At 38.1% G+C, this 14,635-nt stretch overlaps 1 protein-coding gene across 1 annotated transcript in view; it reads left to right on the top strand.

The window, feature by feature from the left end:
* LOC306855723 (serine/threonine-protein kinase 26-like) overlaps window positions 1–13,930 on the top strand; it is a 28,705-nt gene extending 14,775 nt beyond the window's left edge. Inside the window, exons 3-11 of the mRNA XM_079394551.1 lie at window positions 1,050–1,106; window positions 1,195–1,303; window positions 4,756–4,913; window positions 6,627–6,812; window positions 7,489–7,634; window positions 8,754–8,847; window positions 8,948–9,010; window positions 9,593–9,726; window positions 12,172–13,930. Coding sequence (XP_079250677.1) covers window positions 1,050–1,106; window positions 1,195–1,303; window positions 4,756–4,913; window positions 6,627–6,812; window positions 7,489–7,634; window positions 8,754–8,847; window positions 8,948–9,010; window positions 9,593–9,726; window positions 12,172–12,187 — 963 coding nt within the window. The 3' untranslated portion in view covers window positions 12,188–13,930. The remainder of the gene's footprint in view (window positions 1–1,049; window positions 1,107–1,194; window positions 1,304–4,755; window positions 4,914–6,626; window positions 6,813–7,488; window positions 7,635–8,753; window positions 8,848–8,947; window positions 9,011–9,592; window positions 9,727–12,171) is intronic.
* The last annotated feature ends 705 nt before the right edge of the window (window positions 13,931–14,635 follow it).

Here is a 14,635-nt window from a genome sequence, read left to right as displayed (position 1 = left end):
TCATCATTTACTCACCTTAATATCATTCCAAAAAGATACAAAAGTTATCTGAAGGATGGTACAACAGAAGTTTTGTACATATTATGAAAGTCAGTTTGACCCAGTACGTTAATGCCCTAAAAAGTGAAAATCCTTATGACTCAAAACAGGTGTATTTTAAGTTTTCTGAATGCACTTTCAAAGCAACTAGTCAAATATCAACAATATACATGCGAGAACCAGTGAGGTTTGAGGTTAGTCAGTGTTTCAGGCTTTGCTATATTTGTCTTATTTGGATCACGATTGACTTTCATAATATGAACAAAAACAACTGATAGATGAAAGAAAAGAAAATATCTGAAGAAAGCAAGCCATACACATTTAGAATTATATGAAGGTGAAAGATTTCATTCTGGGGTGAATCTTTAAATATTTTAAGGTTACATGCTGTTGTTTTAATATGTTTGTATTTATAATATTTAAGTAAGGCTGCTGCTAATAATTATTCTGATGAATTTTTTGTTTAATTAATTGACTAAAGCCGTTTTCTTTTGTATCTGTTGAAAAGAAAATGCCATATCTTGGCCAGTGGTCCAAACTGAAAGCTGAATAAAAACAAAGCAAAAGCATAAATATAGGTTATGCTATCCATTGTGCATGAGAAAGCTTTCAAATATAAACAACATACATTTATAATTTCAACAACAACAGCTTTTTGTCTACAGTTTGAAAGCAGAAGGACAAGTTAATAAAAAAAATAAAGAAAAATGAAAAACACAAATTCTGTGTTAACTGGTAAGAGATTGATTGCCAGTGATCTCCCATTCACTCCTCTGACATATGTCATAATCCCATTATAGTTACTTCTCAAATGTGGTAATTCATCTGATATCATGCTTGCCAGTGTTTCCTGTATCAACAACAAAAGTCAGACAAAAAGATACATTACGAAACTCACTTGAGTTGACTCACTCAGTGAATCAGAGCTATTACACAGTTAGTCATAATTGACATTTTTCAGTGCTTTCCTACCTCTGAGTTCATATCTAAATGTCTTGTTTTTCCTTTAGGGTAGTAAACTATGGATCATAATGGAGTATCTGGGAGGAGGTTCGGCTCTGGACCTGGTAAGTCCTTTGACTTTGTCTGCGAGGGATCATGTGACCTACACCCTCAACCTGTTTTGTTTGTGTGTGTGTGTGTGTGTGTGTGCAGCTGAGAGCCGGACCCTTTGACGAATGCCAGATAGCCACCATGCTGAAAGAGATTTTGAAAGGATTGGACTACCTGCACACTGAGAAGAAAATCCACAGGGACATTAAAGGTGTGTGCGCAGAGCGATTGTCTCCATGTGAGGAATATTTGTGTCTGCTTGGATGAGTGGGTGTGGCTTCTTTTTTTTGTTTTTCCACTGCTGCTTGTTTTTCCACTTGTTTGAACTATGCAGGGCGAGGTAGATTCCGGCTGGTCGGTCTGCAAATAGCTGCTCTGATTGGTGTTGTGTCTTCAATAGTTTTGGGTTCTTAATATTATTATTTTTCTTGAAGGGGTTGAGCTCAACGTTAAACTTGTGATTTTTAATGAGGAAAAAAAAATATTTTAAAATAAAATTTGAGATTTTTAAAAGTGACAATGCATTTCTTATTACAGTAAAACAGCATTTCCCAAACTTAGACTGCCGTCACATTCACAAAATTTCCAATAGAAGCATTTCACCATATTCTGCCAAAATAAAAGGTTTGGTAAAGGATTTGACATCTTAAAACCTTGAGTTAAGGGTTTGACCATTTGAAAACGAAGATTTTAAGACAAAGCTGAATTTACAGCATCATTACTTCAGTGTCACATGATCCTTTAGAAATCATTCTAAAATGCTGATTTAGGGCCAGTTTTACTAAACGGGGCAAATTAGTGTGAGAGTGCAATTCCAAAACAGCGCCGATGGGAGGGGAAATTTCTGCGGGTGATTTGCGCAAATTAAAGAACACAGACGCAACATCTCATTTACATATTGACCATGCAATATACCAAGTGCACCGCAAATTAGCGTAGTTGCAAATAAAGAAATAAAGAAGCCACAATACGTTGAAAAGATCCGGAAGCCAAAAAATGAAGGTTTGCTAGAAGTTTTGATAGAGCTGGTATTGCTTGACTCCTAGTTGAGGGTTCAAAATCGTCTTTTATTTCCTGAAGCAAATTAAAAATAACATGGCTTGGCAAATTATATGTTCGAATAATGTTTTCTGGCATTCCAAATAAAATGAACGTGGAAATAATCCTCTCTCTTCGATCCTTCTCTGTTCTCTGCGGTGCCTCCTCTAGCAACAATAATTGCATCCATTTCAAGCGCAAAATAGTTTCAGACATGATTTTTTTGAGGCGTTAAATAATGGCACAAATGGCAGTAATCGGAGCGAGGGGGCTGGACATATTCTTCTCTCTAATAAAGGCAGGAATCTCTGTGTGCGTCTGTCTGTTTCTATTTTTATGTCGAGATCCATTCATCCAATCGACTTCACGCGTGGCGGGTTTGTTACTGTGGACCCAAGGGAGTGCAGTGTCGCATTTTGGTGCAATATGGACACGCGACACGTTCAGATTTAATAAACTACAGAAGCCATGAAGCGGCGCACCTCACGTGGACAGGGCTTGTATGCTCCGAGAACGGACGCTGCACTAGTGATATAAAAACACAGGTTTGTTAAGAGCAATAATTTTAATAAGGCAGCCTAACATTTTTCTAACAAACAAATCACTCCCAAATCTGAAATTAGCAGCATAGTAATTACTGACACTGTAAAGGGTAGGCTATTTAAATAAAAGTACGAAAAATAAATGAACGAAGTTCAACAAACTGTAATAAATAAAGAACACGGTAGCATACTTTCAATAACAGCAACACACATTTTAATTAAGAAAGCTTAAAATTATGACTGCCGTATTCGCAAGTATTTTCCAAGCAAAGTAAGTGCACATTTTTATAATGTGTAAAATTACTGATTAACATGGCGGATAAAAGCAGCTCCTTTTGTACACCAACAATATACTATAGGCGTACTACTTACAGAACTCAGGTGATTTATCAAATTTGATGTACTGCTGTGGCCAGTTTCAAATCGCATATTTGGCACACTGCCTTTGTCTTGTCCTCACTCAATTTAAAGTGCTCCCACACAGCTGAGGTCTTGAGCATTTTTATCTTCTCTTCCAGTTGAACTGAATCATGACATTTCATGACGTTCACTCATGGGCGATTCATATTCAAGCGTGAATGAGAATTGTTTTGCGGGGATGCCAGGGGTTCGAAAAAAAAAATATTCAAATCTCAAAATTGAAAATCTAATGCCAACCCACCGAACGAATATTCAAATAATCGAATATCCTGGTCCAGCCCTAGTTTCTACTTTAAAAACCCTGAAAAAAGTATCACAGGTTCCAAACAAATATTAAGCAGCACACCTGTTTACAACATTGATAAAAAATTAGCATATTAGAAGGATTTCTGAAGGATCATGAGACACTGAAGACTGCAGTAATGTTGCTGAAAATTCAGCTTTGCAACACGGGAATAAATAATATTTTAAAGTATACAGTGAGGGGGGAAATGATTTGATCCCCTGCTGATTTTGTACGCTTGCCCACTGACAAAAATGATCAGTCTATAATTGTAATGGTAGGTTTATTTGAACAGTGAGAGACAGCATAACAAAAAAATCCAGAAAAATGCATTTTAAAAAAATAAAAAATTTATTTGCATTTTAATGAGTGAAATAAGTATTTGACCCCTTCACAAAACATGACTTAGTACTTGGTGGAAAACCCCTTGTTGGCAATCACAGAGGTCAGACGTTTCTTGTATTTGGCCACCAGGTTTGCACACGTCTCGGGGGGGATTTTGTCCCACACCTCTTAGCAGATCTTCTCCAAGTAATTAATTGTTGTTCTGTCTGTCACTGTTCAAATAAAGCCACCATTAAAATTATAGACTGATTATTTCTTTGTCAGTGGGCAAACGTACAAAATCAGCAGGTGATCAAATAATTTTTCCCTCACTGTATTAAAATAGAAAACTGTTACTTTGAATTGCAATAATATTTCACAATATTACTATTTGTTCTGTATTTTTATCAAATAAATGCAGCCTTGATGACGTCACTTCTTTAAAAAAAACACAAAATCTTACTGATCCCAAACTTTAACGGCCGTGTATATTTTATTTTAACTTGTAGTGTTCGTAGTATTTAAATAATAAAGTGTGTAAACACCCTTAAAAGTAGGGCTGCAGGATAATGGTATAATCACAATTATTTTGCTCATATTCAAGATTATTAAACACAATTATTGTTTTTGTTTTTTTTCCATCAGAATTATTGCACTTTCACATGAGCACAAATCAAGAGAATGTCAATTCATGGTTTGCTCGCAGATTATTTGCAGCAAACAGCAAAAAAGTTTAGATATAAGATGTGACCAACACCAGAGAGCCATGGCCATGTGAATGTGTGAAAAAAGACTTACAAACCGAATATTTCAAAGGCATGCGTTCATGTAGTGCGGATGATTGCAGTCAAAAGGAGCCCAAAAACAACACAACGTTGCTAAATTGTTGAAATGATCCCTTTGACTACATGACTCCCCACATGGTCTCTCCTGTTCCTACTATGAAAGCATTTAGTACATCGTGAAATGGAAAAATGCATCAGTTTTTGTTTGAGTGATGGTAAAAGTTGCCATGTCTGTTGGAATCCATTGTCTCTTGTTTTTACACCGTTACAGCTGCCAATGTGTTGTTGTCTGAGTCTGGTGAGGTGAAGCTGGCAGACTTCGGTGTGGCAGGACAGCTGACAGACACGCAGATCAAAAGGGAGACGTTTGTGGGTACACCATTCTGGATGGCCCCGGAGGTGATCCAGCAGTCTGCCTATGACTCGAAGGTACGTCCCTCTGAATCCACTCACACCTTAAACGCTTCATACACCAGCAGGCGTGTGTACAATCTAAACACTATGAAAGTAAACGTTTCCAGAATCACACTGTTGTTTTCTATGTAGAGCAGGCTCATGATGAGATTGAAAGCTGGACTCTTTGTGGTGATGTAAACTGTAATTATTAAGAAACAGCATGAACGCTGCAGTTATTGAAAGCTAAACTGTTACATGGAAACACACACATGTATCTCTGTATATAAACATACATTTCTATTAATATGTATCTCTGTAGATATTTAAAAAAAAAAAGAATGTTTTGTTGTCATAGTACTTTAGCATGCAGTCTAATTGTTTGTACTGCACATAATCTTAATGTGCAACTAAACACTCCAGCACTTATGTCTTTGGATTATTTTATATGCAGTGTTTTCATCATGTGCGCGCAGGATTACTGGACATATTTGTGCTCAAACTGATTCATTAATAACATAAATTTTTTACATAATCATCGATTAATTAACATCCTTGGCTACATTTTTTCTTACTGCTCCACGCTATCTGACTATTGGGACTGACATTACATCAACTGTAGTCTCAAAAATATTGGTCCATTTGTTATTGTACAGGACTGTAATACTTCTAGCCTTTAGAGAAACTTGTTTTATTGTGTTGAAACTTTTAAAAAGGTTTTTAGCCAAGTAAATCCAAATTTAATCTTAAACCAAAAAAGAAAAAAATCTTAAACATCATTTTTTTTTTTTTTTCAATAACTAAAGCTTCTCGTCATTAACAAATGCCCAAATGCCACAGCAGCTGCCATTGCACAAAAAAAGAGAAAAAAAGAAAAAACAAACCGGCATATTCCCCTGAATTTCAATCTCACATGAGTCCGTGGAGTCGAGTGCTTATATTTGCCAATTTACCCTTCAGTGGTGTATGATATCGTGCTTTGTGGGATGAGCAAATGTTTAGTGGAGTAGAGCTGCACAGCATGTGTGTGTGCCACAGTTAAAAGATCAGCCCTGAATTTACACAGGATCAGCCAATCACAGATCAGGATTTAGACAAATATCAGCCAATGAAGATTGGAGGCCAATCTTAGTATATTCATTTCAGTCATAATTGTGTTGGCTTTCCTGATGTATTATCACCATAAATCGTTAAATGTTTATTATTTATATGCTTATACAGTAAGCAGTTTGTTATTAGGAGTTCACAATATTTGTTGCCCCACAAAAAATGAACACTGACCGTTAAAACGAATGAATAGATAGTTGACTCAAATTAAAATTGGATAAAAAAAAAAAAAGGATTTTAATTTTGGGGTGAACTATCCCTTAAAACCAAACATTTCAGCTAAAACTGAAAATTGCTGTTTTGGTGGAAACGTTTGGTTGCTGAACTTTTGGTGCATCATAAAACTAAGCAAATGTCTGGGGTGGTGATGGCGCAGTGGATAAGACACATGCCTTTGGTGTGAGAGACCCGGGTTCGAATCCACTGTGAGACACCAATGTGTCCCTGAGCAAGACACTTAACCCCTAGTTGCTCCAGAGGCGTGCGACCTCTGACATATATAGCAATTGTAAGTTGCTTTGGATAAAAGCGTCAGCTAAATGTAAATGTAATGTCTTGCTCTTTTTTTGTTTTATTCCCAAAATAATTTTTTAATGGCAAGCTCTGTGTTCAGCGTTGTGAAGTTGTTTGTTTTGCTCTCAGGCTGATATTTGGTCTCTTGGGATCACTGCCATTGAGCTGGCCAAGGGCGAGCCCCCGAACTCAGACATGCACCCCATGAGAGTGCTCTTCCACATCCCCAAGAACACACCACCCACCCTCAACGGAGACTTCTCCAAGACTTTCAAAGAGTTTGTGGACTCCTGTCTCAACAAAGACCCTACATTTGTAAGCAACAGTTCAAGCATTGCTTTCTCATGTAGGAATGCTGCACTTATACTAGGGTTGTCACTTAAGTTTCAGTATATGGGGACAGAAATGCCCCTGTATGAGCATCACACAACCAAGAGTACTGTTTTTCCAGAATATTGTCAATATTGTGTTTTTGCTCTGTCGCCAATTCAAATGATTCCAAACAAAGCCACAACTTGTTTTGTTCCTGAATGTATAATTTCATTAAAAAAATGTATGCAATTGTAATTATGTACATCTACATACTGCTTTTGATGCAGATTCTGTGCTACTTCTGCAGTGCAAAAATGGGTTTTGTTGATTCTGATTTAATTTGACTGGTAAAAGCCTATAGTGTCTTACTATTCTGAATAAATTTGATTAAATGTAAGAATTTATCATAAAACATGGTGTATATTTTGAGTAGGGAAAGACAGAATGCTTTTATTTAGGTAAAATGGCCATGGAAATCAGTTTAAGGGTGCATTAAGGTATAATATATGCCAGTACCACATCTGAGTGACTTTCACATGTAAGAATAATTAGTACTGTGCCGTTTTGAAAAGTATTTTGATTATACGACTGGTGCACCGTTATACTGTGCAGCGCTAACTTGTGTTGATTTGTTTGTATAGTGATAAAGGTAGTAAAATGTCATATCTACTTTTCACAGAGGCCAACAGCAAAGGAACTCCTGAAGCACAAATTCATCGTTAAACATGCCAAGAAGACATCCTACCTCGCTGAGCTCATTGACCGGCTGAAGCGCTGGAAAGCCGAGGGTCACAGCGATGGAGAATCGAGTTCTGACTCTGACTCGTAAGCATGCATCAAGCACACAAATGCATTCACAAAATCCCTAAATCAGGGGTTCTCAACTCTGGCCCTCGAGAGCCACTGTCCTGCAGAGTTTAGCTCCAGCTCTAATCAAACACACCTGCCCGTAGCTTTCTAGTGATCCTCAAGACCTTGATGAGCTTGTTCTGGTGTGTTTGATTGGGGTTGGAGCTAAACTCTCCAGGAAAGTGGACCTCGAAGGCAAGAGTTGAGAACCCCTGCCCTAAATACTCCCTAAAATATCAACGAATACCAGATTTTAAAACAACAGTCCACAAGAGGGCGCAATGAATTAATCTAAGCCAAACAGCCAAACAGGATGCCGTTTGTTTTCAATTAAAGTGCATCAAGTTATCAAATAAAAAAATTTCAGCCTAGGTTCTCAAGATCTAGTTCTAGTCGTTTTAAACAGTTTTTGGTTTTTTATTCAGAGGATGTCTTTCAGTGGAAATACAATTTTCATGACACTATTTGTCAGTTGTGTTCTCATTAAAATGCCATCCACTATTAGTTTTGACAAGAAAGTGAAAAATTTAATTATATATTTTAAACATCAACATTTCACAAAATGTGAAAACTACTCTGTGCAGATATGTCATATTGTTTATATTTCTATTATACTAGCAATGTTGTTCTGCTCATGCAGCTCAAGCTCAAATTGTAATTAATCAATTGTAAAATTGTAAAAAAAAAATCACATACATACCTGTTCTGTGCAGTTACTTTTCAAGCATTTTACACCAGAGAAAGGTTAACCCACGGGGCCTCTTCATTTGTGGATCATCATACTTGGTACCTTCGCGGTTTTGGTTCAATTTTTTTTATAAATTTTGGGGGATTTTATGATGCCATGCAATATGTAAGATTTTTATTTTTTCTGTTTTTTTTTGTTTTGTTTTTTATGCATTCACATAGCTAATATGACAAACGTCACCAAGTGTCATCTCATTCCAATGAAGTGAAAAAGTTAACTTCTTTTGGTCAAAAGTGACTGAAGAGGCCCTTAGGGTTAAGTCTTTCTCATGTGTATTTTAAATTGATCAAACTATACATACACAGCGAGTTGAAAATCTCCGTGGATTCTTCATGTGTGCCCAACAGGGAGCCCAGCAGCAAGGACAGTGACTCGTCTCCTGAGTGGTCCTTCACCACCGTCCGTAAGAAGAAGCCAGAAAAGAAGCAACCCAATGGAGTGGTGAGTTCTGGATGATGATTTGGATATTCAATGTTGAAATTTAGTAACTGATTATTGAGAATATAGAGAACATGTTGTGTTTTTCATCTCTTCCCTTCAGGACGAAGAACTGCAGAAGAAGTCAGGCAGTTTAACCACCATCATGGCTCCTGTTTTTTCAGAGGTAGGGCAGCTTGTCTTCTCATATGAGACCCTGGAGCACAAAAGCAGTCATAAGTAGCACAGGTATATTTGTAGCAATATCCAACAATAATACATTGTATGGGTCAAAATATTGATTTTTCTTTTATGCCAAAAATCATTAGGATCATAAGTAAAGATCATGTTCCATGAAGATGTTTTGTAAATTTCCTACCATAAATATATCAAAACTTCATTTCTGATTAGTAATATGCATTGCTAAGGACTTCATTTGAACAACTTTAAAGGTGATTTTCTCAATATTCCAGATTTTCAAATAGTTGTATCTCAGCCAAATATTGTCCGATCCTAACAAACCATACATCAATGGAAAGATTATTTATTCAGATTTATTGTATAATCTCAATTTTAAAAACAAATGACCCTTATGACTGGTTTTGTGGTCACATATGGTCTGTTTGGGGAATAGAGCTGAACAGAAATTCAAATGACATTCAGAATCATCATGTGACTTGAAATCAGTCTAGTTATGTAGTTACGAAAACAAAAGTGGGATTGTTGACTGTATAACAGGACATGAGTTGGTGTGGTCTTTGTGTTGTAGCTAAAATCTCAGCACAGTGACGATGACACAACGAGAGTTCTGGAGCAGCTGGAGAAGAGCCTGCATGTGGCTGAAGACATCTGCCCTGGTGTCACAGACCGGATGATCAGCCACATCCTGGAGAGGGTGCAGAGGTCAGGCACACTACTGACATGTTTCTGACAGCGGGCAACAGTTTACAGCCTAGAATTTGTGTACAATCTTGTAGCAGTAAACATTAGAAGTTGCAGTTGACTGATATATCAAGACCGTTTTTACTGACTTTTTTATAATTGTTCTGCAAGACCCCCCTTCATGTTAAGTATATCTCATTGCACTGTTCTCCTTTTAATGCACATAGATTTCTTAAAGGAATAGTTCACCAAAACAATTAAGAATTACTGCAAATGTACTTGCCCTCAGGCCATCCAGAATTTAGATGAGTTTTTCTTCATCAGATTTGGAGAAATGTAGCATTGCATCGCTTGCTCCGCAATGGATGCTCTGCAGTGAATGGGTGCCATCAGAATGAGAGTCCAAACAGCTGATAAAAACTAGGGATGCACGATATTTATCGGACCGATATGAGAGAAAATGACATCATTTTTATTGCTCCGATAAATAAATTAAATCCGATAACTAGATCCGATAAAGTATGCTTGCTGGTAAATTAATCAATCAGTCTGATTTATCTGAGATTCATCTTCTTTCCGAGTGCAAGTGATTGCAGCTTTAAACTTCAAAATCCTTCATTCCTTTCCACACTGAAGCATGATCACTGGAAGATAATTTTTTCCTTAGCTTGTCAGAATAATCCCTCTTTGCCACTCTGATCTCCTTTTCCAGTGTGTATTTGGCCTGTTTATACAAGACTTTATCCCCCTTTCTGTAAGCATCTTCTTTGGCCTGACAGAGCTGTCTGAGTTTTGCAGTGAACCATGGTTTGTCATTGTTGTAGATTAGATGAGTCTTGTTAGGAATGCACATATCCTCACAGAAACTGATATAAGATGTTACAGTCTCTGTGAGCTCGTCCAGATCGTTGGCAGCATTTTCAAAACAGTCCAATCAGTGAGAGAGAAACAGGCTTGTAAGTCCCGCTCTGTTTCATTAGTCCATCTTTTAACAGTTCTTAAGCTTTGCAGATTTAAGTTTCTGCCTGCAGGTCGGAATAAGATGAACCAAAGAGTGATCAGAGAGTCCTAAAGCTGCTCGTGGAACCGAGTGATATGCGTCCTTTATTGTTGTGTAACAGTGATCCAGTATATTACTGTTTCTGGTGGGACATGTGATGTGCTGTCTGTATTTTGGCAGTTCACGGGAGAGATTTGCTTTATTAAAGTCCCCGAGAATGATTAAAACAGAGTCCGGGTGTTGTTGCTCACTCTCTGTGATCATATCAGCGAGTTTCTGTAAAGCTGTGCTCACGTGCGCTTGTGGTGGAATGTAGACACTCACAAGAATGAACGAGCAGAACTCCCGCGGCGAGTAGAACGGCTTGCCGTTAAAGAAGAGCGTTTCTAGATCTGAACAGCACATCTTCTTTAACACAGTTACATCTGTACAACACCTCTCATTGATGTAAAAGCGCGTCCCGCCGCCGCGCAATTTCCCCGTTGATTCCGCATCGCGATCTGCTCTGATCAGCTGGTAATTAGGCAGATGTAGTACGCTGTCCGGTATGTCACCATTTAGCCAGGTTTCCGTGAAAAACAGAGCAGCAGAGTTAGAAAAATCCTTGTTTGTCCGGGAGAGCAGGAGGAGTTCATCCGTTTTGTTGGGTAGAGAGCGGAGATTCGCCAGATGGCTGCTAGGCAACGCCGTTCTAAATCCGCGCTGACGACGCATCACGAGCGCTCCGGCTCACTTCCCCCGTCTGCGCCTCCTGTAGCGTTTGACCAGAGCTACGGCTCCGCCAACTACAATGTCCAGCAAAACGTCCGAGTAGTCAAAATCCGGTAAAAGATTTTGTGGTGTGTTCTGCCGAATGTTCAGCAGGTCATCCCTGGTAAAACTGATCGTATTTGAAAAACAAACAAAAACAGTACAAACACTGGAGAGCAACGCACAGTAGCTGCCATCTGCGGCGCCATCTCGAACAGTCGATAATCAAGCTCCATTTACAAGCAAAAACAGTCTAAAACGGCTCTAAACAAATATGTGGCTGGATTTTGATGTGAGAGACAACAGAGGATGGACTTTTTCACTGGAGGAAGCGTTATCCAAACTGGACTCATATCTTGGCCAGAAGTGATGGTTTGAAGTTTAAACACCTTAATGATGGATGTGTTTCAGCTTTTGGCTTCACAAGACATTAACTGATGGACTGGAGTGGTGTGGATTATTGTGATGTTTTTATCAGCTGTTTGGACTCTCATTCTGACGGCACCCATTCACTGCAGAGCATCCATTGGTGAGCAAGGGATGCAATGCTACATTTCTCCAATTCTGTGCCCCGTTTCAGGTGTGTGCGCTCAAATCTGGCCAGTAGCGTTGCCTGCATGACCCATGAGCAATGCTGATGATTTCAGCATAAGATATAGTTTATCAGTTTATCAGTCATTCATAATCAGATGTTTCTCCTCATCTTTCCTCTGTAGGTTCTCTATGAGTTAGTGCTGCATTGGGAAACGCCACCCTTCTGCTGTCAGCCCGGATGACTGCACCTTAACACACTCACACATGTACAGAGACCGGAGGGACGCGGGGTCGCATACACACTATCTTATCATAACCAAAAGGAGTCCTTTTTTTGTCCCAAAGAATGGAAATATATATAAATATAGTGTGTTCAACTGTATTTATACAATTTTGCCACATGCTTTTATATTAGTCTTCTGCTGGTGCCCAAGGATGTGTTACTGTTATTTTATTCCACATTTTACTTTAAAAGACACAAAATATCCTTACAGGTCGAGTAGATCTGCTCTACAGCGCATTAGGTAAATCTTTTGGTTCGCATATATTTATGTATTTGATGTCCCAATCCTTTTATTTTAAACTATGATCAATAATATATACGTTTGGGAGATTAACAGTTTATTTTTGTTCGTCTTGGTTTGGGATTTCTTTATTTCTCTCGACACACTGTTAACTGTAGCATTGCAGAACTGCTGTATGGGATTACATGCATATCATATCAAAATTAATAGAAATACCTCATTTAAGCAATCAAAAAAGAAAGACAGCTCCTGGTTAATGAAGATCGATAAAATTGAAACCGCTAGGAAAATTAGAGGAATTTTGCTGTGCAAAAGCTACCTCCACTTCTGGCCCATTACAATAGGGATTTTTTTCTTTTTTAAAGGTTTTATTCTTTTCACTTTTTTTTTTTTTTAATTGGCAAGGTCTTAAAATTCTAGACCTTTTTATACACAGGACTGTAGCGAAATATTTTGCCCTTCATTTCTCAGTAACACCCTCTTTTTACAGTGTCTTGTTTTTTGAGCTAATATTTTTATACAAGGGTAGAATTATACTGTATTTTTGAAGGAAATATGCACTTGCGCACACTTTGTACGAGGTGGGCCTGTTTTGTGTTTTAATTTCAGAGCTCTCTTGCTCCAAAGACATTCCACTTACTTCGAGTAGATCTCAAGGCAGTCTGCTTCTGTAAGCGATGGGGGAATTTCTACACAAACTGATGCGTTTAAGCTACCTGAAATGACAGCAATTGATTCGAGTCCACGCTATAGGCAGCAGTATAGAATTCAAGCTCAATGCAAATTTCTTTCATGTAATCACCTGTGATGAGGGATTTCTTTTTCTTTTTTTTGCCAAGCTTGTAAAGAAACACGAGGGTGCCATTGCTGGTGCGGTGGTCATGTCATATTTGCTCCTGTTGGAAAGACTGTGCCAACGTTGCATCCCATTGTGCCTAAAGCTCACTTTTTTATGTATATGATGTTGTCTTCTCAAACAGCTTTAAAACAAAGTTTCACACATGTTGCCAGACTGCTGGAAGATTTTAGAGCAATAATGGTGTTTAGTGGATTTGTATATTTCTTTATAGAAATGTAGATGCAAAAGCTATAGGTTTTGTACATTTCTTCACCAGAGCTTTTGTAAATTTAAGACGCCAGACAGAAATCTTTCTAGGTTGTATCATATAGATGCTGTTCTCTTCATTTTTGGACTTTAACTGTTACAGATTTTGTTTGGTGTGGCAAATAAAGTTTTAAGTTATGTTTGCTTGATAAAGGTCCAGACTTATTGTATGTTTCAGAGGCTGGTCATACAGATCACGTCTAAAGCACGTGACAAAGCACACGCTCAGGAATGGTTTCTTTTTTTTTAATGACTCCTTTGCCATGTTGACATCAAATAAAACACTTGCCATGCCAACTTGCTACTGTAAACAAATGCTTGCCCCGCCTTAATTTGTCCTTAAATTTCATACACACACACACACACACGGTAAAATACATATTGAACACGTCACCATGTTTCTCAGTAAATATATTTCTAAAGGTGCTGTTTTATGTGAAATCTTCACCAGAAGTCGGTAGCAACCCAAGTAATCCATGCAACTAAAACAAAACAAATACGTTCAGAAATTAAGTTCTGTGTAATAAAATGGAATAACACCGGGGAAGAGGCATTGAACTACTGAAATGTGTTTAATACTTAGTTCAAAAGCGTTTGTTGGTAATGACCGCTTCGAGACGCCTCCTGTAGCAGAAACTAGTGGCATGCGTTGCTCAGCTGTGATTTTGGCCCATTCTTCTACACAAACGGTCTTCAAATCTTGAAGTTTCTGTGAGTCTCTTCTATGAACGCTGATCTTTTGTTATTATTTTCTATTGGATTCAAGTCAGGTGATTGGCTGGCCGTTCTAGCAGCTTTATTCTCTTTCTCTGAAACCAGTTGAGCGTTTCCTTGGCTGTGTTTGGGATCATTGTCTTGCTGAAATGCCCACCCTTGTTTCATCTTCATCATTCTGGTACTGTAGTTGTTATGACTGAACCAGCTAATATTAATTTCCACTGACGAGGGGCAGGATCACTTTCTAATTACTGATAGATTTCAGCTGGTGTCTTGGCTTTCTATGCCTTTTTTTTACCT

The sequence above is a fragment of the Barbus barbus genome, assembly GCF_936440315.1.
Source record: "Barbus barbus genome assembly, chromosome: 36".
Classification (NCBI taxonomy): Eukaryota; Metazoa; Chordata; class Actinopteri; order Cypriniformes; family Cyprinidae; genus Barbus; species Barbus barbus.
The sequence above is the reverse complement of the archived record's forward strand: the minus strand, read 5'-3'. Positions and strand labels throughout refer to the sequence as shown.